This window comes from Cryptomeria japonica, chromosome 10 (genome assembly GCF_030272615.1).
Source record: "Cryptomeria japonica chromosome 10, Sugi_1.0, whole genome shotgun sequence".
NCBI classification, from domain to species: Eukaryota; Viridiplantae; Streptophyta; class Pinopsida; order Cupressales; family Cupressaceae; genus Cryptomeria; species Cryptomeria japonica.
In genome coordinates this window covers 90383010-90409630 of record NC_081414.1, presented here as the reverse complement: position 1 = coordinate 90409630, position 26621 = coordinate 90383010, and the positions used below count along the sequence as shown (strand labels likewise).

Here is a 26621-nt window from a genome sequence, read left to right as displayed (position 1 = left end):
GAAGAGAGAGTATAGGAGAGAGAGAGAGGGAGAGAAAGAGAGATAAGATAACGAGAGGGGGAGGGAGAGGGAGGGGCGAGAAAGAGAGATAAGGGGGAGAGGGTGAGAATAGGATAGGATAATGAGAGAGAGAGAATGGGCCAGGGAGAGAGAGTAGAAGGAGGAGAGGGTGAGAGACATGAGGTAGAGAGAGAACGAGAAGGAGAAAAGGGTGGGAGAATCAAAAAAGAGAGAAGTGTGAGGAGGAGAGAGATGAGATAGAACTCAAGGAATCTAATTAGGGCTCAGAATAGACAGACAATGATGGGGGAAGAAAGATGGGAGAGAGAGGAAAAGAAGTGATACATGTATGTATACAAACATCTATACATATATCTATATAAATATATGTATATATTATTATAGATATGCATATATACATACATAAACACATAATATATAGGTATGTCTAAAATATGTGTAGTAAATGCTAAGTTTACAAGCATATATTATTATGTCTTCATAACCCGTACGGGTTTTGTGAAACAAAAAAAAAGGTTTTTTAGTTTTACATAACCCGTACGGGTTTTGTGAAACAAAAAAAATGTTTTTAGTTTTACATAACCTGTACGAGTTTTGTGAGACAAAAAAAAATGTTTTTAGTTTTACATAACTCGTACGGGTTTTGTGAAACAAAAAATAATGGTTTTAGTTCTACATAACCCGTACGGGTTATTTAGAACTGCAAATAGTACTTTATGTTTTTAAAAACCCGTGCGGGTTTTGACTTGGTAAGAGGGTTGGAAAATGACCCGAAGGCTTGCAAGCCCATTTTTCCCCCTTTTTTGTCCCTTTACATTTTTTTTCATCCTCCAACATAATTTATCAACTTCATCATCATCAGGTTTACAAATGATCAAGTGGGTATCTCTAAAATTACCACCATAATCTCACACATCTTCTTAGTTTTCTGAACATATAAATTTTTCTATTTTTGGACAACATTAGCATAGTAAACTTTAATTTTCTTTATCAGTGCCTTGATAGTCCTCAGAGACATATGTCTACCATTTTTTGAATAACTTTTGAAATACTCGATTAAATTCAAAATAAATTACATATTATTGTTCTACACTAGATTCTATACACTTTTTAAAAAAAGTTTGCATTTTTTATTATTTTGAAGCAAGTTATGCCCAGTGCACAAACAGGTACCAAATTTTCAGGATGCGGTCACTTTAAAATTCATTAAAAAAAAATACTCAACGGAAAATTACAAAAAAATACACAACTTTTATATCTCACTCTTACCTATAATCCTACCAAAGGGTTTTTTAAAATACTAAATCTAACTATATATTTTATGCAGCACATGAAAACAGCTATATTATATGTTTCTAAAAAACTCAGGAACAGTTTTTTGTGCATGAAAGTTTTGACCCTCTTAATCATATCTAATTTTCAAAAAATTTAGTAGTTTAAAAACTAGATACAGAGTGCTACAATTCTTATTCTTTTCTCAAATCCTAGTTTTGAGTGCATGACCTTCAAATATCTCTTTGAAGTTCAGGTTTACCTGTTTTCAAAAAAAAAGTGGTCACTTATACCCCTTTTTGTTGACCATCTTGGTGCACTTACCCCTTTGCACTTTAAATAAAATGCTACCAATATGCAAGAGGTGGGCATTTCTTTTATGGAAAAATTTAACCCTAAAACAAAACACAATGAAAAAAAAGGAAGGATTTCACTTGAGCTGAAGCTTCATGAGTAAGCTTGCTCTGTCAGTTAGGGTTTTGAAACACTAGCCAGCCACCTGTGAACTCAAACGTTATGCTCTTGCAACACGAGGGCTTCTACACTTAGCCACCAATGTTGAAGATGAGGGTTTCACCACCATGAAGGTTTTAAAACTTGTGTGCATTCTTTAGCTGCTGTTATGGTACCTCTATAAAGATTCAATAGGGAATGTGAAGTAAGTTTATTACTTTCCATATCTGCTCTCTATGATGTGAAAATTCTCTATGAATAATGTTGTAGATTTTCCATTTGGCAACTAGATTTTCTAAAGAGACACTCACGGGTTGTCGTTGCATCATAAAAGATCATTTTGTGCGATACTTGTGGCCTCTTTGTATGCATTATTCTGTACTCAACTTACTATATGTTTTGCTATAAGAACATTTACAGTCATTATTGATATCTTTTTCTTCAGGATTGTGAATACCCTATACACTTCTTTGTTATTTACCTTTCATTCAGGTTAGGGCTTCTCGTTTGATAGTCACCCTAGGGTCTTTTCACTATTACAAAACCTTTCTTTATCTTTTTTTACGGGGCTATTTGCTTTCGTACCCATTGTCAGTTATGTGCATCATGACAACCATTTTCAAAGGATTTTCTATGTCATGAAGGCTACAAGACACTGTGTCTATTTCGAGATCTTGGTATATGCAATCTTTTAACTATTTGAATTGTTGCATTGTAAGATTACTCCTTGAACCTGTATTGCTAACTCGCTGTATTTTGTTTTAAAACCTCCCTCTAGACTAGGGCTCACACCATTGACAAAATGCTACAGGTTATTTACCACCGCCCTGGAGCTACTCTTGACTATACTCTACCTCTATACCTTGCCAGTAAGGGCACATATGGATTATGGTCTATGTTTTGATAGTGAAGAAGAAATCAGTGTATTCTCTACTTCTAGATTGAGGTCATTAACATCTCGGACTGTACCATCACACTTTAACAAAATTCTCCTTAGCTCTACTGGGAATTATGCATGGGTTGTGATCTTAATGTATATTGTTAAGGACTACCTTTTACTTCAAACTCTTGTAGCTGAAACCTTGCAATCTCTAGCTAATTACTTTCTTCTGAGACTTGCTTAGTGCTTTCACTATCTTGGGTTGCATTTATTGATAGCTGAGATTGGCATCTTTTGAGACCTCTATGACTGCATTCTACCATTTTGACTGCTCAAAAGAGATAGAACTTTGTGCTTTGATCTTGTAATTTCTTGGTATATCTAATGATGTGTAACTCTATTGGATGAACATACTTAACAAACTTTACTTTCACATGCCTTTTGACTGTCCAATGTACCTGATCATCTTGTCTTACTTGCTTTGTGTTATCACAGTCTTTAATCTGTATACATGTTGTCCTAATGATATTTTTGACTAATTATAACAATGTGAATGCAAATCCATCTCTCAATGAGGCTTCACCATGCCGTCTTTCTCAACTTTGCATATCGTTTATGCAAGATGCTTTGTCCATGTTGATGCACTATTCTTTATAGAACTGCAACATATCAAGCTCCCATGGTTAAATGAGTCACTATGCTATTTCTTGAAGTTTATTTTTGTATTCAATTCCCTCTGTTCCTTTGCATTTAAAAATCTTTTCTGATGTAGTATACATTGACTTCAAGGTTTATATTCTTTTCAAAATGGAATAGCATCAATGCCTTTTCTAGCAATATTCTACCATGTTTTGACATTGACCATGTTTTTCTCCCTGGTGAACTTTTAGGAAAACAAAAAGGTGATCATGTCAAAACAAATATAGAATGTTGAATCTGCACTTGGTCGCTGCAAGGTAGCATGCTATCTTAAGTTATGAAGCTTGAATAATGAGTTTGTAAGGATTCATACTTTGTAACTCTTTCTATCAGTTTGCCATTGCACTGCTTGATTTTCATATGCTAGCATGCTGAGCTCAACCCTTGTGGGAGCCACACTTTACCCCACATGCTGAAAATGAATGTGATTATACCTGTATCTGCACATGACACACACATGTTTGAAAAATATATACCTATTTGAGGTATGCACCATGATTCCTTCTAGTTTTCCTATACAAATAAGATATACATTATTTTAAAATGCTCATAGAGTTGAATTTACACATGCATGGGTATAGTGTATATATGATGGTAGAGACCTTTTCATTGCTTAGAGATTTTCATAGCTCTAAAATCTTTTATTACAATGGATGCAGGTACTAGGACAGCAGTGAAGCAAAGAAGGATGTGCTAGTAGCTAAAGACAGACAATTAACATGACAATATCGAACTACCATTCATTCAGGCAATTACTCATCCCTTTTTTCTTGTGTACATTTGTTTTTTAGTATACCTATTCCTATATAGATTTTTCTTTATGTGTATTGAAAAAGTATTGGCTAGTCTCACGTCTTGTGTGAGAACAAACGTACATATTTTTAATAAATATTACTCTTTCAGAAAAGATTTTCCAAATCTTTTTCATGTTTCATGAATGTGTTTAAATAAAGTACAGTAATCTTTTATGAATTCATTCCTGCATATGAATGTAATATAGAAATTATTTGTAAATGCATCTTTCTTTTACTTCAGTTATCTCCTAGGACAAAAACTATTAATCAAAATGAACTATGAGAAAATTTTGGTTACAAGTCTATCTACTATGTTGTATTTAAAGATAATCCTTAGTTATTTTTTAAAATCTAAGAGATAGATCTAAGAACATTCATGATATGTCCATAGAAAATGTAAGTAGAGAATCAACATTACACCATTTTATTACATCATCCTAGGAATACTTAATGTCAAGCAATGTACCTAATTCACATAAACAATTATCCTTAAGTTCAACTTAGGAAGAATGATAAACATAAAAAGATACAAGGATGTGATCTAGAAAAAAGGTCTTGTTAGGTAGCCATGTACACATAAAAATCTCACAAATAAAGTAAAGAAATAAAGCCTCTCAAAAAATGAAAATTATGCAAAAGTCAAGGAAGAAGGAATTTCTTGGGTCCTAAGACCGTTATGTCATTTACTTGAACATAATTGGACTCACAAGGCCAAGATTGTGATAATGCAAGTGATATCAATTAATCAACAAATAATGGAGGGTTAAAGGTCAATAAAAAGTGTAGGATTAAAGCTCAACTCTACAAGAGTTAGTTAAGTCTCATATGCTTCAATCTTATCAAGCGTAGCTACTCATAAATCAATTATAATAAGCACTACTAGTTGTAGCGTCCTAAAATTGCGACACTTGCAATTTCGACTGCATTTTGGTCTTCACGATGGCGACGCAACACGCAACCTGAATGGAGACCCCAAAACTTGCTCACGACACCAAAAACTGCATTTTTCAAGCACCTTGGCCTGAACCTCCTTGCACCCCGCTGTCCCGGAGGTGGGACCAGAGCGCCCAGCGCCCTGGTCCCTCAGGACCAGGGCGCCCAGCGCCCTGGTCCCTGGGTCCTATTTTGGGCCCGGTCTCCTAAGTGATATCGGGTCTTTTTTATTGCAATTTGGAAATATACTTCCCTGGTCGGCCTAAGGTCGGGAAAATCAGTCTATCAGCCCTAATTGACAAGTATATAAACTACATTTTCCTCTCTCATTTGGATGGATGGAAAGTAGATGATGGAAAAGGCGTGGAAACTATACTCAAGCATTCAAGCATTCAAGCATTCCTTCAAGCAATTGATCATTCCAAGTCTCCATTCAAGGCTAAGTGTTGCATTCAAGACAAGGATTCAACCATTGAAGAGGAGATCACTTACTACATGCTACATACAACATGCTACATACTACAACATACAACATCTAAACCTTTGCACATAAGGATACCAACATCCTTAGAACAAGGTATTAGTACTTGTCTACATTACAGTCATTTACATTTACAGCTCTTGCTCATTTCTTGGTTAATTCCAAAACCGGGGTTTGACCTAAAGGCAAACCCCTAATCCCTAACCCCCCAATCGTCTTCGCTTTTCTGTGTGTAGGTTGCAGGTACGCGGCTGAAATTGAAGATCTGGAATCCTTGTGCAGAGACGAACCGATCCCCCTTCGTTTGACGGATTTTTCGGAGGACCGTGGCGTCGGGCGCCATCGTCCCGACAACTTTTGCTCAAATTTGCAGGACAGTGCCGTATCGACATTCTACTGCTAATTCCAGGTCCGCAGCTTCATCCTATAACCTAAACTCAGTTTATAAGAGAATCTTTATGACTTTCTATGCATTCTTAGCTTAATTCTTCTATGCACATTCTTTACAAAAGAGGGTAGCCTTGCTTTCCTAACCCTTGAAATTCATTTAGCATCCAATCTTACATTGTGTGGGATTGAATCTTATGAGTTTCAACCCCTCTTTTGAATGTAAAGTCTTCCCCTTAAGTGAAAACCCATCGAATCCTAGCGAACCTCCCTTCTCTCTCCTCGGAGTCGGAAGAGGGGAGAACAACTAGGGTTCGACCGCGATTTTCCGCTTTACACTAGTGATTGACCATTTACCTATATGTACATGTCACACATCAAGCATACTTATTAATATATGTAATAGCTAAAGAAAAGAATGAATATCCATTGTGGCATCACATTATATATATAGATCATATACCTACATCAAATAGAGCATAAATAATTGATTAAAAGCTCAATTATGGAATAACTAATACGAGAATACATATAATTGATGCATGATAAACACACTTACATATGTCATAGAGTGGCAACCCTAAATTATCTCATTAAAAATGTTTTGACTATAACATCTATAGATCATTGTTCATGTATCAATAAGAAATTAATTTATAAATAACTTGATGGAAAAATGAAACATTTACACTCATAATAAATATAGAACTAAAGAGAAATAAATGAATCTACAAAGCACAAGTGCCAAAGGTAGTACACATCGAAACATTGAAAGTAAATAATTGAGTTGGTACAAGTGTTTCCATCAATGACAAAGGGGGAGATTATTGGAAACTTGAGTTGGCATTCTTATATTATCATTGATGTCAACCTATCTAGTGTTCTCATTAATGTCACTATGTGTGGGAGTTACAACTATTAAGCTATGTGGATGTTGTAGATAGTCCAAAAATAAGTGTTTTGATGTTGTTATGTTGTCTGGTAGTGATGTTGAGTAAGTATGAGGTGTTTCCAAAAGGCTAGAGTAGTAGACATTACAACATGCAAGAAAGAGTATTTAACATTTTTGGGGAAGAATTCTCTATGTTCTTCTAGTTCTTCATGTTCATTGCCTATAATTTTGGACATAGTATCTATGTCATGTGGATGTTGTACTATCATGTTTTCATTTCCTTAACTACTTAGATGATGAAGTTTGTTGTGGTAGTTTGATGACAATGATGTTATCTATCAGGCTTGGTCTAGAAAATTCTTTGCATTTCTTTTCTATGTTTATTCAGGTGTTGAAGCCTGGTGGACATGTTCATACGGTTCATATAGTGTTCCAATTCAGATATTTTTATGTTTTTTCTAATCAAAAAGTGAGGATATGTTGTTTTGTGTTTAATGCTATTAGTTGTGTTTGTTTTTTACTAACTCAGTTGGTTTATCTTATTTGGATCATACTCTTTTGGTTTGGATATGCTCAGAGGTTGTTTTAGAATGATGATATGAGTCTCACCATGGTGTGTGTAGATATACATTGAGTAATTTGTATTGGGTCATGTTTTTGGTTGACTAGTTAACATCCTTCATTATTTTTCTACACATTATGTTTGATACTGATATTAGAGGAAGTTTTATCATGTGCGATACATTGGAATAAACTTAGTAAGATGTGTTGTGATGTTTTTGGGTTATTTTTATCTCATGTAGTGTACCACATTATATTTTTCTAGTTTGGGTGGCCAACTTTATGTAATTTATGTATATTTTATTTGTAGCCAACCTAGTTGAGGATTTCAATGTATAACCTTGTATAAATGAAATTGTAGATGTGTGATTTGAAGTGTGGATTATTGTGAATTGGATGTGAATGATATAAAACAAATGAAAGTGTTAATTTTAGTTTGTGATGAGATTTGATGATCATATCTTTAGTGCGACAATGTGTTGAGACAATGAATGAAGTCAAAGATGTTTGCCATGATATTGTTTGCTTGATACTATGGTTCAAGAATAGTTTCATGATGAAGATATATTGTTCATTTCAATTCATTATTTCACTATCCTAGCCAAAAGACAGTGAGTCCATTGGTAGCTTGTGCAGTCTCTATATCTTGCCTTGAGATTGCATGTCTCAATAATGCAAGTCCTTTGTATTTTGCCCTATGGTTGTGACTTTAGTTTCACAAGTTGAGTCAGGTGTAGCGAGATAATTTTCCTTGATCATAAAACATTGTAATTAGTTATTCATATTGTGAGTGTGATTCTCACCATAGTTTTTCCATTCTTAGCTTTTCCATGTAAATATGGTGTTCTTGTGTGTGTTGTTCTTTTTAGTTTCATAATTGCAAAGATAATTTCATTATGGTGTAAATTTTAAAGGACTATAACTATGGTGATTTAAGGTCTAAATTGATTCACCCCCTCTTAATCTTGTGGTACGTTCAACAAGTTGGAGGATTATACAAACATGAGTTTTATCAACTATGTATAGAAAATAAAGTGCATCTGTGACATGAATAAGGCACTAAGCAAATAAAAATTTAAATTTCAAATCAATCCAAGTGATTCAAGAATGATAAAAAATTCAATAACTAGGATGACCCAACAAAAGTATGGGTGCTTGTAAGTTATTTTTCTTTCATTTTATAGGTGAAAGATAGGGCTATCCATCTTTTTGAATTTCATCACATATGGTGCACAAGAAAGATGGTTATTCTGATACACTTGAATTTAAGTTGTTGTGGGCTTAAATGTGGGTACTCCTGCCTAAGGTATCAAAAACAAATATAGTATATATTTTTTAAATTATGTTATTTTTTTTCTTGTGTTTTTGGGGTAATTCATGCTACATTTGATAGGTAACGTTTAAACACAACTATACCAGTGGTTGGAGGAAATAGAGGCAGGAGGTATTTTAATATCCCAAACTAGCTTCTTGCTTAGGGATGATTCATTAAAATAGAAGAATCTTATTTTTGTACCTAAAGAAAAGAGCGTGAGAGTAATTAAAAATCAAACCATCACACAAAGCAAACTGATATTATTTGATACAATCAAATAGATTTTGCATTGATCAAAATTGGCTATATAAAGCCATTTTTGGCCTAAAAAATTACCAAAACTCCCTTTCGAGAACATAACTTCCTAGCAACTAACAATCTAACAAATTTATTTTATTTTACTACTAACCTCAAACTAGCCTAATTAATGTAAAGCTCCAACATTCCCTCCCTTATTACATTAATTCAAACAAGAGTGGAACATTGTGAGGGCCTTGGACCCAACCCTTCTGGAGACTTTGTTGAAGCATCTTTAACATTCCTCCTCGCTCACCAAGGAAACACTGAATTGATTGCATCAATAGATCTCCTAATTGTAGAACCTGCAACCATCTGCATAACATGAAAGAAAATGAAAGTGTTCCCACCCTTCATGCACAATGAGACACATTTCCTTCAAAATTATACATCTCCTTTGAGTGTGTCTAATGCCTCCTTTGGTGTTGCACATGAGGCACCTTTCCTCCAAAATTCCAGATCTCCTCCAAGTGTGTCTAACACCTCCACAACTGCTCTAGAAATAATCCTTCCTTTGTTACACAAATCACCAATCAAATGTCTACACATGACACACCTTTCCTCTGAAAGTCCACATCTTTGCAAAGTGTGTCTAATGTCTCATGAAGTGCATGACAAATCACTGATCAAATGTGAATACACCAAGTGCGCCCACAAGAAATCTTGCACCCCCTTGCTCCTTGAAGAGACATATAATGCCAACTCCCCTCTTTTCTTTAGGGACGTAAAAGTGAGTAGATTCTTCTCATGCAATTAATCATCCCTAAGAAAGAAGATAGCTTTGAATGGTAGATATCCTCTTGCCTCCATTACCTCCACCTTTGATTAGGATCCTATTACACTTTATCCATTTGATGATTCATGTGAATAATTGAACACCTTTTCATGTGTAAGAAAGAAAGCCTCAGCAGTATAAGCAATTTTTGATATATATGTAATCATGATGACAATGACAATTACAATCAATGATGGACCCATGGTAAAAATAAAATTAACAAGGTGTCTGATTCAATAAAAAATGAACTTTTACAATAGAATGTAAACAGAAATGAATCAAGGCAACTCCTTTTGTACCTTAAAGGTTCAAACCACACACTTCTAAGTCATCCATGATTGCACTTCGCATTTCCACTTTGAAATATATCCCATTCAAGGTCACTAGATATTACTAAAACTGTCTCAAATACTTATAGAAAACTTGAGATAAGCAACTCCAAACTCTCTTAAATGATATGCAACTTTATACCATCTTCAAGCAGCTAGAACATATATATGAATGTCTATATTAACTCCAAACACAAAAAAAATCCTAAACTCGTCACTTCCAATTTATCAAACCAATTGTGAGCTAAATTTTATGATTCAATATTTCAATCATAGGCACACATAGCAATTTGCCACTTCCTTATAATCTAGGCAAAGCACGACCTATACAATATTCATTCTTACATTTGCAAGAGTTTTTTTGCTACTATGTGAATCAATGACATACCATTAATTATCTTTGGCATTTTCCAATCTCTTTTAAGGTGGGTGCAAGAAGTTGGATCCCAATCAAGGGGAGTTCATGCATTGGGAAGAACACCGCTAGAAATGGGGACCTATTTTTTAGAAAATGGGCACCCATTATGCTTTGGGCTCTTGAGGCAAAAATTCACAAAATAGGGCCCCCTTTTTTTAAATATATATTTTCAAATAATGGGGTGCCTTTATTTTAAAAATGGGGCCCTGTTTTGTAAAAATATATTTTCTAAAAATAATCCTACCAACTTATTTTCACACTTTATATAACAATCACCTGTTACATTTAGATAACATGGACCAGTTATAGAACAAGGACCTGCTATATGTTATTTAAAATTTAAAAACCAGCCCCACCATGTGCCTTGGGACTTGGGTTGGGTAAGGCTTGGAATTACCAAACCTAAGCCTTGCACCTGCAAGTACAAGGTTAGACTATGTGAGTAACAAAATACTGATTTCTGGCATATGTTTGATGCTCATTTTAATAAAATTATTAGATGAAATTAAAACCCATTAGAGATTATATATATATATATATAAAGATCTGATTTAATTTATACTCGATTTGGTCCATAGACTTGAAATATTAAGTTTTCTTATTTATTTATAAACTTTTTTGTTTTAACATTTTTTGAAAAACAAATTAGATGACATAAATCTACAGATAATTATTTTGAATATTAAAAAAAATATCAAAAAGCGATAAGTTTAGTTCAAATTATGGTGGTCGTACATGAGGTGTTTTTAAAACAATAAATATGACCAATAGAAAATTAATAGAAAAAAAATATATTTGAAAAAAAAATATCCTCATCAATCTTCAATGTGTTACAGATCATTTTCCAAAAGGGTTTGAAAAAAAATATTTGTGTCAAAAAGTGGTGGCTATACACGTGCATGGTTTAGTCTTGAAACACATTTTTAAATAGTGGTTTTTTAGACATCCTTTTTTAAATTCAATTTCTATTATCTGGGTATTAAAATAAATTATATATTTGAAAAAAAGACTCTGAATGCTACATTTTCTATTACTAACTTTTTTCAAGATTCAATGTCTAAGTGCTTCTTTTTAAAAAAATAAAATAAAATATCTAAGTGCTTCAAATTTTTAGGTCAAATGTGGCAAAATATGAAAATCGAGAAAACTAAGTAGTTCAAATTTTTAGGTCAAATGTGGAAAAATCTAAAAATCAAGGAAAACACTTTCTGTTTTTGGCCAAAAAGTGGACTCAACTTCTTGCACACACCCTTTACATGGCCATATTCAAGGAATTCATTATCATTCTATGTGCCATATTTGAGATTAAAAAATACCATTTCTCTTTACTAGATGCACAAGCACAAAAAATAATACAAACTTCAGATGAGAAGGCAAAAAAATAAAAAAAAAATAGAACCCAATGAAAAATTAGACAAACTTCAAGCTTGATTGTGCATATGGACCAAAAATGTGTAAGGCATTGTAAGGTGGTTCAAATTTTTAGGTCAAATATGGAAAAATCTAAAAATCAAGGAAAACACTTTCTGTTTTTGGCCAAAAAGTGGACTCAACTTCTTGCACACACCCTTTACATGGCCATATTCAAGGAATTCATTATCATTTTATGTGCCATATTTGAGATTAAAAAATACCATTTCTCTTTACTAGATGCACAAGCACAAAAAATTATACAAACTTCAGATGAGAAGGCAAAAAAATTAAAATAAAATAGAACCCAATGAAAAATTAGACAAACTTCAAGCTTGATTGTGCATATGGAACAAAAACGTGTAAGGAATTATTTGGCATCTTCTTGCCCACAAGAACTTCCATGGAAAAGGTTTATCCTTAATGCATCTGGCACACATGAATACCTCACTCAAAATCCATACCACTTCCAACAAAAACCAAACCTCCTACTTTCATAATGATCAAAAGATGCCTTATGCATGCCCAAGCACAAAAATTTATACAAACTTGAGATGAGAAGGCACAAAAAATAAAATAAAATAGAACCCAATGAAAACTTAGAGATAAAATTGACTAGAAATGCTAGCAACTACACCTTTCTCTAATTTTCAAGCTTGATTGTGCATATAGACCAAAAATGTGTAAGACATTGTAAGGTGTCTTATTGCCCACAAGAACTTCCATGGAAAAGGTTTATCCTTAATGCATCTGGCACGCATGAATGCCTCACTCAAAATCCATGTCACTGCCAACAAAAACGAAACCTCCTACTTTGATAATGATCAAAAGATGCCTTATGGATGCCCAAGATTGAAGAAAATATCTCTAAATCATTATGTTAACAAATATGCACAAGAACATGACCAAATGGTGGCTCTAATACCATATGCAAGAGTAATAAAAAGTCAAACCATCATAGAAATAAAACTGATATTATTCGATATAATCAAATTGATTTTACATTGATCAACATTGGCTATATAAAGCCATTATTTTCCTAAAGAACTACCAAAACTACCTTATGGGAAAATAACATCCTAGCAACTAACAATTTAACTAATTAATTTTATTTAACTATTAACCTAAAACTAACCTAATTAATGTAAAATTCCAATAAATATAGGGCTTGGCATGATGTTTTACCTTCAAGGAGTAAGGGGGGAAAGATTTCTTGTAGGTGCAATTGGTGTATTCAAACTTGGTTGGTGGCTCGTAAAACACTTGAGGAGGTATTAGACACACTTGGAGGAAATGTACACTGTGTTTGGTTAGTGATTTTCACAATAGAGAAGGGATTGTTTCCACAATACTTGATGAGGCATTAGAGACAATTGATGGAGATGTGGGCTTTCAGAGGAAAGGTATCTCATGTGAAACCATAAAGGACACATCAGGCACACTCAAAGGAGATGTGGAACTTCAAAGGAAATGTGGCTCATAGTACATGGAGGTTGGGAACACTTGTATGTTTTCTCATGTTGTGGAGATGGCTGTAGGTTGTACAATTAGAAAATCCATTGATGTGGTTTTTTAGGTGTTTCTTGAGTGAGCGAGGAGGATTGGTGAAGGTGCATCATCAAAGTCTCTAGAAGGGTTGTGTTCAACCCATGCAATGTTCCACTCTTCTTTGAATTAATGCAATAAAGGAGGAAATGTTGGAGTTTTAAATTAATTAGTACATATGATTTTGTGTTTATGGTTAAATAAAATAAATTAGTTAGTAGATTAGTTTGTGGGAAGTTATTTCCATAGTTAGTTTTAATAAGGGGAAATAATGCTTAAAAAATACATTGCACTGTAATGTAAGATCATCTAGTTGAATCCTAAAAAGGTTTTGTTTTGATTTTTTCGCATTTGTATTCATAATATGCTATAAGAGTAGATATTATAAGCACAATTGAGGTACAATAATTAACCCTTTTGTAACTATTGACTCCTCTCTCCTATTGTTCTCCCAAATTATACAAGAAACTCCTACAAATTCCAAAAACCCATGAAAAATAATTCACCTTTAAAGAAAATTCCAAATCATTGACATGGAAATAAATAATAGTAAGAGGTGGGATGGTGCACCAACATGAAATCAACCTAGCTACAATATCTAAGATTAATCTACCTAGAGCAATAGATGAAAATAAACCTCACAAGAAAATGAAATATTAATGAGGGCCCATCTTAGAAAGTAAAATCTAAATCACATACAATTTATACACTATCCTAATAATTGAAAAATAGCTATATAGTTCTAAGCCAACTAATCAAGATCAACTCCTAAACTAGAAAATTTTCCACCATCAATTTCCTATGAGTGATCATTCTAATTTCCTTAAAAATGGTCCCCTTGTTTTTCTATTATTAAAAAAAAAAAATTTCCAAGTAATTTTTTGTATCAACAAAACATTATAGCTATGATAGATGAAAAGTTAAGGATAAATAAATGGCTCATATTTTAAATGTGAGAAAAAATAAGATATCATATCATAAAAAAAAATCTTAAGTTCAAAAGCAATGTCACAAAATAAAGCTCAAACACTAAGAAAATATTTTTTTAATATCTAACAAGATTATAAAATAATGTTTAGCAATCAGAAAACACAAGTCTTAAAAACCCTAATTCAATGAAGGATAAATACTAATTCAAAACTATATATTGGTGTAAGAAAGAACAGTTTCACCAAAAATATAAAAATAAATAAATATATTTTAAATAAATAATCTAGTTTAATTAAATGAATGCAAAGAATTAAGAAAAATTAACCTAGATGAATTCAAAGGGTTGGATTGATAAATTAAAATATCAATAGATAGAAATTAAATGTGAATGAATGATGCACTTCCATTTAGGAACAACATTGAAGAAACATTATTGATTTCATTTTGGACTCATTGCCCACAATATTAAAATCAATGCTCCCTATCTAGAAGATGCCTCAATGTAAATAGTCTCATCATTTTTGTGCAATTTTTATTTAAGTCATGCGGGTTGGAACTCATGAAACATGAGAATGACCTATTGCACAAGTGTGGACCTTAATGAGTAAAGAAGAATTGGCAAGTGTATGCGCATAGATTATTTTTATTCCAGCTTCTCCATGTATAAATTCATCAAGAGAAATGCTTACAAATACCTTGTGGAGATTATCATACCTTTTACATAAATCAACATTACAAATTTGAGCAAATGATTGTGGACAACATGCATAGATGTGTAGATGGTCTATATGATTCTAGTAAATATTATAAGTCCTTACCCCTTACAAAAGAGAGTGTTCTTGTGATTTTTTTGATTTTTTTCATATGCTTTTTAAATATCAATGAATGACAAATTGAATGTTTTTAAACACAAAAACCCAACATGTTGTGGAAATGTGTACCAAGTTGAGTTCGTGTTATGACTAGCAAAAAGAGGTAGGTTAAATTTCGAACTTTGGAATAATAGATTAGTTTTATGGACCTCCAAGTTGAATAATGTACAACTCCAAATAGCATGATTTGAATTAGAACAATTTATCAAATTGAAATGGAAACTAAATATATAAAAATGAATGTGAATATCATACTATATATATATACACCAAAACTTAACATATATTAAAAAATTCATGTAAAAAAAAACCTAATTGACATGGATATGCACATTTCACTCATGCAATTATCTATCTATATATATAAAATAAACCGAAAGGTTAATATATGTTTAAAATTTAAAGAGGCTAGTCTATATATATATATATATAATAGGCTTTAGCTTTTGATATTGGGAGCAATTGCTTTAATGTAGCATACATGCATCAAAAAGACTAGCACATTACCATAATGAGATGCCCCCAAGAAAGGAGGCGAATCAAGGGTAATGAAGCACATGACAAAAATAGATAGCTCACATAGGCCTCAAGTTGACTTAGCCCTAATCATTGTCCGATACTAAGACAATTATCTTTGATCATGTGTTTACCAATTCGAATTGCCACAAAGACAATATTTGATTTCCCTTCATCAGTGGTTGTGAGTATTTAGTATGTTATGAGTATTTAGTATGAGATGGATGATGTGTTCCCTTATTTATTTCTTGTGTGCTTGTTTAATATATGTTTAAAATTTCATGTAAATAAAAACCGAAATGGGCTATGCAAATCTCATACGGCAATTCACCATAAAGAATTAGGTAACAGCACTATAATTGTATTGGAATGTCTAGATGTTCATCCCCCTTCTATAAATTATTCAAATTAGTTTTTGTTATCATTAATCCACTTTTGGATGATCGCGATCTCTTTTAGCTTTTGTTCTTTCAGCCAGACTGGATCGTTGGTACCTGAATATGCAATGTCCTCACAACGCGTTCCTGCGTGACATTCAATTCTTGTAAGTTAAAAAAATAAAATTAATGGGTATGAAATTGTAGAAAAATATTCACTCATCCTCCACTGCTCCATGGATCTCTTAATCCGTTGCAGAAAATGATATTGCTTCCAAAATGTTTCACCACTCTTTTTATGTCCTACACGTCAATTATAACCAGGGCACTCTTAATTAAAAAACATCCCAAGCCAGATTGCCCAAGATATAACTTGACTGTAATAATTTTGAACAAATTTTAACAGGATAAAAAATTATATACGTGTCCTCCAAATTCAGTTGTAGCCCAGTGTTGGCGCGGCAGGACTCCGTATTTAAGGTAGCAATCCCTGGAGTAGGACTTGATATCAAAGTGGGAGGGCCGTAACATTGTTTTGCCAGGAGGATTGCTCATTGGAAACACCATTTCAGTGCAAGTCTGGGGTTTAAGAAAAACTGTTAAGACAGGGCCAATCTAATCGAGTTTAAACAACAAATTTTAAGTTTTTATTTGATTAAGTGATTCATTTGAACTCACACTTTTGTTTGAGATCGATTCATACCAAAGCACACTCTTTTTCCAAGTAGATTGTCGTAAAAAAATAGAAGTATTTTCAGAATCATTTACAAAAATTCGAAACTTAAAGTACATTGTTTAGATCAAAATATAATTTCATATCTCATTCGCATCAATAACTAATTAAAAATTATATTAAAAATGAAACCTAATTCCATTTCATTCTAATGAGGGAGGAAAATTCACAGGGACCTGCCACTCCCATCCACAGGATAACTGTGGAGCGTCAACTTCAAACAGCTGACTTTATGTACATAATTTCCTGCTGCAGCTATTCTGCTAATAGTGTCTCTAGCTTCCGGTAGGCTATTGACGGCGTTACAGATCTGCAGTGAGCCCAGTTCCCAGACAACCAAGTTAAAAAACAATAAAACTAGTTTTGGGTTTAGAAGGTTTAGGTAGCGTATTTACACCTTCAACTTGTGTGAAATCTTACTGTGCTGCATTCCCGTACATTGATTCAAGCACATAGTAGAGGGCGCCCTTATATGTAATATTTCTGCTGAGTAATAAACCATCAAAAGATTTTGATTACAAGTAATGCTTAGGTAACATAAGACATAAAGATATTCCTTACTGGCAAGTGTTAAATAGTTTCCTTAGGTTTAGCAGGCCTCGAGGACTAGACGCAATTTTGTCCATCATATCATATGATTCATTAATTCTTCTGTAGCAGATCTCGCTCGCATTCTACGCCATACTTTCAAACGTCAAATTTAATGAGAACAAAGGGATAATAAGCATAAAGAGATGAATGAACATACTCTGAAATCTTTGGTGACAACACTGCCATAACCATAAGTGGGAGTTATGTTGTCAAAGTAAAGGAGAGGAGCAGATGATGCGAGGTTCCCAATTGTTAGATGCGGATACTTGAGGCGAAACCATGTAGCTAGCACTGCAACAATACCATTTCAATGATTGAATCCCACTTACTTTCAACAGAGAATATAGGTTCATTTGAAAGAGATCATACTTACTTCCACCATAGGATGCACCAAACACAACGACTGGACAATTCTCAGCGTTTAATGTTTTCTTCAAATGGACAATGATGGTAGCATAATCGGCCAAGGCCTGCGTGGATGTAAAATAGCCCATTATGCTCGCATTTGCATACGCTTCCTTCTCTCCCCCGAATGGCATTGATGTCCCATAATAACGGTGCTACATACACAAGTAACACATTTTGCAAAAAGTAATGTATTACTGAACTTTGAGCTTTAATATAACACGTAGAGAATATGTGATTATATGAAATTGTTAACTTACCTCTATGTAGACCACAAGAGCTTTAAAATAAGGAGCCTGATCTGCCAGGATACCCACGCCCAAGTCGGATGTAATGTCTCCTTCCTCACCCAACCATACAAATACGGGAGAATTGTTTTGACCGCCTCCCCAGTTTAACTTGTCTATGAAATATCGCTGGGGAAAGGTTTGATAGCTCTCTCGCGTGTAACCAAAATGGTCCACAATTTGGGTATAGTTGTATGTCTCGTACGGAGACATACTTAAATTTGAATCATAGGAATTAGAGATTCCAGATCTCTTTAACTTCTCCAGAGAACTATACCGCAGTCAGTTCTTCCTCAGCATTCCAGTGTGCCGACAATTTCCAAAGCACGGCCTTCCTCCAAAACGCTACCCATCACAAGTAAAATTATACAAAGCCATCCAAAATTCAATGGGTGGAATTCCATTTTGTACGCCTCTGCAGAGCCAAATTGTACACTGCTAATCTTACACGACTATACTTGTAACATTATTTGGTCTTATATGGCTCATGAAGATGGAGGTTCAGAGACCACTTGTCTTCCACGACTATTTTTCAATCAGATATTAGTCTTCTGTAAAACAAAACATTATCTGATTTAATGATTTTCTTATCATTTTAGGATGTAAATGAGACGTATAACAGAACTGTCATGTTCCACTTTCCTTAAAAAGTCGTCACAGTATTCTTGTGAACCTCCTATTAACTTACCCATCAAAGTATGAAAAAAAGTTAGTTACTGTTATGACAGGGATTTCATTCCAATTTATAATGACATAGAAACATTCAACAAACAGGTAACAAATTTCAGTTTTATTAAGAATTCTTAATATTTTTCTATTATTTATGTATTTATTATTTTAATTATTAATAATAATTAATTTAAACTCTTGATTATTTTGAGATCCTTGTTCGAGGAGGGTTGTCCTATTCTTCTCTCTACTGGCTCCATGGCGTGGTGTGTTATGTGTGGTTATCTGCATCTTGGGGCTTCTTCGGTTGTTTTTAATTAAGGGAAAACAGGTTTTGATGGGACCTGAAACCCCTTACAACAGGTTTTGGAGGGACCCGAAACCCAATAGATTTTACTGGGATGTAGAACCCTACAAAAAAGGCTGCTAAAAGATATAAACAATGAAAGACCGCAACCAAAAACCAGCACAGCTAACTAACACCAGCAAGACACCAGCATAGTTACACCAAAACAGACAAAGCTACAACACCAAACTATAGCACGAAAGAGTAATGATCAAGGGTATAACAAGCACCCTCAGCCAATTTTCAGGGTTTCGAAAGGTACCCTTAACCTTCATCAACAACACCAAATTACAACAAATTTTCATACAATTTGAATCTGGCCAGTAAGGGTTTTGAGAGGCTCCCCCAACCTTCAAACTGGGTTTTAAAATGGTACCCAAGACCAACAACGTAGGGTTTTGCTAGGCACCCTCAACCTTAAATGAAGAGCTTAGAACACCAAACACAAGACTTGCCCTTAACCAAAAACAACAGACGGACAGGCTGGGCCCTTTAAAACTATTAGCAACTAGCCTGCCTATGGGATTAGCCAGGAACTCACAACTAGAAAAAGGGGGATCAAAGACACCGAAAATCAGAAGGATAAAGGCCAAACCATGATACAACAAAAGGGATCCAGGCCAAGAAATCAGCTGGGAGTCTGAGAAAATGAACTTCCAGACCCACCCAAGGAGACACCTTTGAGAGAAGAAACATGCAGCCTTAGCAAATAGCAAGAGGAGCACCAGAAGTCAAAAATCCCCAACATTCCATCTCTCCACCTCAATAGGAAAGATCTCCACCTCTACAGGACAAAGAATAATGCAGAAAAAAAACATTTAGAGCTCTCTCGTAGCAAGCAGAAATGAGTCCTTTCCCCTCCAGCAAATTTCCATCTCCATAGAAAATAGGGTCACCTCTAACAGACAAGGAGGGGAAAAGAGCAAGAGCCAAGAAACCCCTCTCAAAGGGTCACACCAAAGCAGACTCTCCACCTAAATAGGAGAGTAGACCAACATAGCAGAGCTAGAAAAAGAAATTCCTTTGAAAAACCAGAGCAACATGGTCCAGGTCTTCAATAAATCCGTAGAATAGAGCAAAGGAGAGAACACAAGACTGCAAAAGAGCCTCTCCACAAGAGATCCGCTAGGGTCCCAGATCTTACTAGACACCTTCCTAGACACAAGCATGAGCACACCGACCACCGGAGAAAGATTAGAAAAAAGGCCAAAGTCAGGAGCCACCACACACCCCTATTGACCAATAACAGAGGCCAGAATATTCCTACACTGAAAGACTAGGTAGTAGCCTTCTTCCTCGAAGAATCAAGCTCCACACCCAGTCTAGAGAGATCTCTACTGGCTCCCAAACTTTGTAGAATTCCACTTCCTCCAATAGTACAAAGCCTAAAACCGAAAGAAGGGGTAAATGGGTTGCAGTGAAAAGGGACCACCGAAAATGAGACCCAATCCACAGGGAGACCAACCTAAAATGCTACCATCGCTACTGCAATCTCCACTCCTTCCTCCGCACCAAACTCCTTCACCCACCACTCCAACAATGAAGCCAGAGGGCCGAATCCATGAAGAGCCCTGTGAGACAGAGATCGCAACTTAGAAGAAGAAAGGAGGGTGGGAAGGAACTCATCATCATCTGCAGCATCATCTTCCCCATCCTCTACAGCTGCATCGCAAGAAACCCTACCCGTTTCCGCTCTCTCACTCCCTCTCTCTGATTGTTACTATTGAGGTGATCCTGTCTTCTATGGAGGTGAAGATGGATGATGCTAGAGGAGACCTATCTCCTATCGAGGTGGAGTTGGATGTTGGTTACAATGCCCGAAAGCTTATTTCTTTCATGAGCACTTATGCTGCTGGTTCCGGGTGCCTTGGTAAAACCTTGTCAGGTTGTGGGAGCCTCTTAAAACCCACTCTCAAGGTTGAGGGAGTCTGGAAAAACCCTAGGTTTTTTGCTTTTTTTAGGGACAAGCTGGAAGTTTTCAAGGGCCCAGTTTGGCTAGTTCTTATTTTTGGTTAGGTGCAGGTCTTGTTGTTGGTGGCCTGAAGATTCCATTATAGTTTAAGGGTGCCTTGGAAAACCCTGTTGTTTGGCTAAGGGTGCACGTCAAACCCTCATTCTTTGTGTCTCAGATCTATAATCTGGTTTAGATCTATTCTTTGGGCCAGTAGGGTTTGTATTGGTTTTATTTTTTGATTTGGATGGTGTTGGTTTGGCTGAGGCTATTTTTTATAGCTTATTATGCCACTAGTTCTCTAATGTTTTATCCTTCTTTTCTTGTTTGTGGTTGTGCTATTGTTTTTCATTATTGTATTTGTCTATAGTGCCTCGTTGGTGGTTCCAGATCCCTGAAAAATCCTATGGTTTTAGGTCCCTTCAAAACTTGTTGTATGGGGTTTCTGATCCCCTCAAAACTTGTTTATCCTAATAAAAAAACAATTAATTTAAACTCTTAAATCAATCAATTCTACATATTTTATCAAAAAAATTATGTTGTATGAAAATATTAATTATATGTGTAATATAGTTCTAGTTTTTCTACTAGAGAGGGGTAAGGAACCTACAACTCTACTAAAGAGAAAGTGTAGCAAAATTTCTAGATTTTTAACTAGTGTCAATTATTTCAGGACATTACTTGTTCAATTGTAGATAATAAACAATAAGACATTAATACCAATAATGTCAGTGTGATTAAATTTAGTTTCAAATTCTATAGCAATGATGGATTATACAAGAGAGACTTATAAATAGAAATTAGACTTCTCTGATTGCATTTTCTCATGTATTTGTATTTCTTTTGATGCATAGGTAGACATGGCTCTAGTTGAGAACTTTGTTAAACTAGAGTTATGGTATGACAAGAAGTGGCAATACAAATAGTAATTTCAACACCTGTAAAGCTTGGCCATAAACAAATAACTAAACCTGACCAAAAAGATAGAAATGGCAAGCAAATTGGTTGATGCACATGACAATGTATCACATGCAAAATGGCTGATTCACACCACTTACCAGAAATTATTTCATGAATTGTACTAGTTCTAAATCAATTATTGTTTGTTGGAAAATATGAATTTATGACATTTCTTTTGTGTACAGGTGATATGCATAGAAATGGTGTTGATAGTGGCAATAATGGATTTTTGTGTTTTGGACAATAAACATTTATAATCTTCTTTTGTGTACGAGTGAAATGCATGAATAGTGGGGATTCAATGTGCTTTCAGATACACATTTATAATCTTCTTGATTTAGGTGGCGACACCTTTGGTCGTATGGTCTTGACTGTTATTTCTTCCAGAATTTGACTGCTATATGTAAGAAGGTATTCTCCAATATATTATCAATATTGCAGGCCTTGATAGCATTTTTCATTGGTAATTTGTAGTTACTAAAATTTATTTGCAAGCATGTTGATTTAAGCTTTCATAAAATAAATTCTTTTGGCGGACATGATTTATCTTTAGTTTAATGGTTAATATTCTCCAACAAAAGTTTACAATTTTTTTCCTTTTAACAAAACTCTTGTAATAGGACAATCCCATTTTTAGAAGTTGTTTCTTATTGTATATATATGTATATGTATATGTATATGTATATGCATATGTATATGCATATGTATATTTTATGGATGTGTGTGTATGTGTATGTGTATGTGTATGTGTATGTATATGTATATGTATATGTATATGTATATGTATATGTATATGTATATGTATATATATATATATATATATATAATTAATTTTAATAAAAAATAAATAAAAAACTTAAGAAATGTTTATAGATGTAATTATTTTTATTTCATCAATTTGATAGTTCTAATTAATAAAAAGTGAGATAGGCCCATACCTCCACATATCCGCTAAAAAGTGCCACCTACGACGCATCAAAAGCGCACACCTAGACAAAAGAGTCCAAAACATAAAATAGCTAAAGACCACTAAACACAAAAAGAACCAAAGACAGGAACAACAAAAACTACCTATAACTATACTAGAACCAACAAACTTCCATAAACACAAAGGGATGGCCTACTGGTTGGTGGCATTACGTTCTTGCCGATCCTTACATAAACTAAGGACTTTATAAAAAAAATAAAAATTGTTGGAATCATTAGCAGAGATTGGGATACCTGAATCATGAGTATTTTTAACCATGGACACAAGGGGCCCCATAGAAACAAAAGGGAAAAGAGAATGTCTTTTCAGTTTGTCTTTCTTGTGGTCGATCTCCTCTTGTATAGCCTTTAGGGAGGCCAATCTTTTTAGGACCATTTCTTGACTTTGATTGTATGTTTCCTCAATTTTACCTATCAGGACCTCCTAATTTTCCTTTAATCCAAATCCATGCTATCCTCATTCTTTTGTAGAACCTTTTTAAAGAGCTCATTTATCTTCTATTCCACTTTCTTCCAATTTTCCAATTTCTTGGCCATATTACTTGCTGCTTTCCAAACACATTCATCTTGTAGGTCCATGGCCCATTTGTCTACTCTAGCTCCTGCCTTTGTCATAACCTCAAGTCTATTTATTTCCCTAATGGCCACATCAAAATATGAAAGGATTCATTTTATAATCAATTCATACTACTCCACATTCTCTTTCAACTTTAAGAAAGTGGTCTCCAAATTAAAAGGGCTCTTTTCATGGTTAGGAACCTCCAAGTTAGGGGGAATATGATTTTTTTCATGGGCATGCTCCTTTGAAGCCTCTGGGGAACATTTGGATTTTTAATCATAGGAAGACTTTGAGCCCTCCACGTCCTCCTCATCTGCTAACTCCATGACCTCCACCTTCTTAGAAAGTGGAGCAGAGGGATTCTTCCTTGCTTCTCTTAAGGGATTAAAATGAGTGGGGGCAAGATTTGGTTTATAAGAGGAACCGACAAAGGTATTTTTAGCCATGGGGGCCCTAGTAATCTCAATCACCAATTTTGGGTTTGATAGAGGGTTAGGAAGAACTAGCAGGGACCCATTGGGAGGGGTTAAATAAAGGTGAAAATTATAAAGACTAATAATCAAACCTTGATGAAGGGGCCAAGATTTTTTAGCCTTAGCCCTAGCCAAATATTGTGATAAAGAAGAGAAAACCCAGTAAGAAAATTTTATTTGTATACGATACCTTAGATGGTTTAGCATAGAAAAAATCAGGGTCTGAAATCTTTTGAAGTGCACGTCCAAAGTGAAATACTTCATTAACAATAGGGCCACATATTTCCACTTGTAGGGAGGTCCTCTCGATTGTATCCGCATTGTAATCTTGACACTCCTTCACGCACCTTCAAGTTATGTTTAAATTCCTCCTTATAAGATCCCTTTGGCTTCTGATAGGAAGGTAATAATATTTCGTGGAAGTCTACTAATGGTGGCAATCAAGTTCGGGGTGACTTTGAAGGAAACTTTACCAATCTTCATTACCCCTTTTTGCCAAGCTTGAGCAAAGTTCTTTGAAAGCTTCAAGTCAAAATATTTTATGTTTGTTATAGGATAAATTATTAATATGAATTATTCAAATGCGTATACATTGCTACCCCAATAGTTGTACATATAACAATGATAACAATTCTTATTTAAATGAACATTTTATTTTATAAATGGTAAACTTATAGTCAATAGCTATAATATTTTATTTGAAACAAAAAAATATTTATTTTCCTTTTTAATGAATGTTTTTATCTTTTTTTATATAACATTTATAGGTTCTCATATTTTTATTATGGGTTCATTTTGATCAACATTTGATTATTTTTTTATTTACATTTAGATTGTTTATTCATAATATATAATATAAATACGTGGGAAGACTGGATTTTACAAATAGCAGTGGGTGTGTAATAATTGGACCTTGTATAGCTACTAGCCCCTGTCCCTTTTGTTCTTCCAATTTAAAAAATGAACTCCTACAAACTCCAAAAACCCATGAAAATTATTTGACCTTTATAGAAATCTCCAAATCCTTGACATGATAATAAACAATGGTAAGAGGTGGGATGGTGCAATAGCATGAAATCAACCTAACTACAATAGCTAAGATTAATCTACCTAAACCAAAAAATAACCAAAAAAACATCACAAACAAATGAACTATCAGTAGCATTAAAGAAGGATCCAAATTAGAAGGTAAAATCTAAATCACATGTACAAAATATACAATATCATAAAAATTGAAAGTAGCTAATTATAAATCTAATTTAACTACTCAAGCATGACTTCTAAACTAAAAACTTTTCCACCACCAATTTCCTATGGGTGATCACTATTGTTTCCTTAAAATGGTCCCCTTGTTTTTCTATTCTATAAAAAGAAAGAATTTGTCAAGTAATTTTTGGTATCAACAAAATAATATAGCTATCATAGACAAAAATATAAGGCTATATAAATGGGCCAAAATTTAAATGTGAGAAAAAAAATATTATCTATAAAAAATAATACTAGGGTTAGAAGAAATGTCACAAAATAAAGCTCAAACGCAGGGAGAATATTTATTCATGAATCATCAATAAGGAGGAATATAATACCTAACAAGGTTTAAAAATAATGTTTAGTAATTAGAAAACAAAAGTCAAAAAAATATAGGGAGAGCCCTATTGGGCTAAAAAAATTCCTTGCAGAGGAATGGATAAAGTCATACCTGAATGACTCCATCAATTATTTGGGCAGTTAAAGGCTTTTTGTGTTTGCCTTTTTCCCTCTTTCCATTTTTAATGGGTGCCAAAATTTTCCAAATTCAAATTCAAACTTAGATGATGACCAAGATGTTGACTGGGTGGCTAATTTGGGAGTCGTTATGGATGTCTACTAGGATAAGGAGTGACATGAATGTTAATAATTCCTTTTGTGATGTTGAAAGTACAAAGTTTTTTCTCCTCCACTTAGCCTTAATTACTAAGGATGAGGAAATAATTTAATGGAAAGGCGACAATTTCGTATCTCATAGAAGCTTAATTTCCCATGATGTGATATGTCCTCTCACATGTGGGGACATTGATGTGAATCAATCTAAAGCCCTTTTAGCAATATTCTGCTACTCTTAGTAGAATGGAGAAGTATCAATTGGTTGTATTTCCTTTGTTGTTTAGTTGGAGCTTATTGTGGAGGTGATTGGGTTGAAGAATGAGGGTAAGAAAGTCAAGAAGAAAAGCTCAGGTGATTACAAGCAATACATGAAGAAATTATTTTAAAAAGGAGACAAGCCAATGGTGGTGCAAAATAGGTATGGTCGCTTTGTCCTTCCTAAGCCCTTTGCTATTGTCAACTATTTTGTTATGAATTACTTTACATTAGAAGGTTGCTACACCTCTGTGTGTGGCTATCATTTTCCCATCCCAAATCACATTAGTCATGGAGATAGAATTAATCTTCCCTATTTTCTCTTCACTTTTCGTTTTGTAAGTATTGATAATGGTGCTAACTCGCTCCTCCATCAAGGGCTTAA

General features: G+C 34.2%; 1 protein-coding gene across 1 annotated transcript; it reads right to left on the bottom strand.

Moving 5' to 3' along the window:
- Window positions 1–17447: 17447 nt before the first annotated feature.
- LOC131031513 (uncharacterized) lies at window positions 17448–18386 on the bottom strand. The gene is made up of 4 exons (XM_057962632.2): window positions 18147–18386; window positions 17855–18041; window positions 17639–17772; window positions 17448–17564 (listed from the first exon to the last, which is right to left on the bottom strand). The coding sequence occupies exons 1-4, from the start codon at window positions 18384–18386 to the stop codon at window positions 17448–17450; spliced, it is 678 nt and encodes a 225-aa protein (XP_057818615.2).
- Between the last annotated feature and the right edge of the window lie 8235 nt (window positions 18387–26621).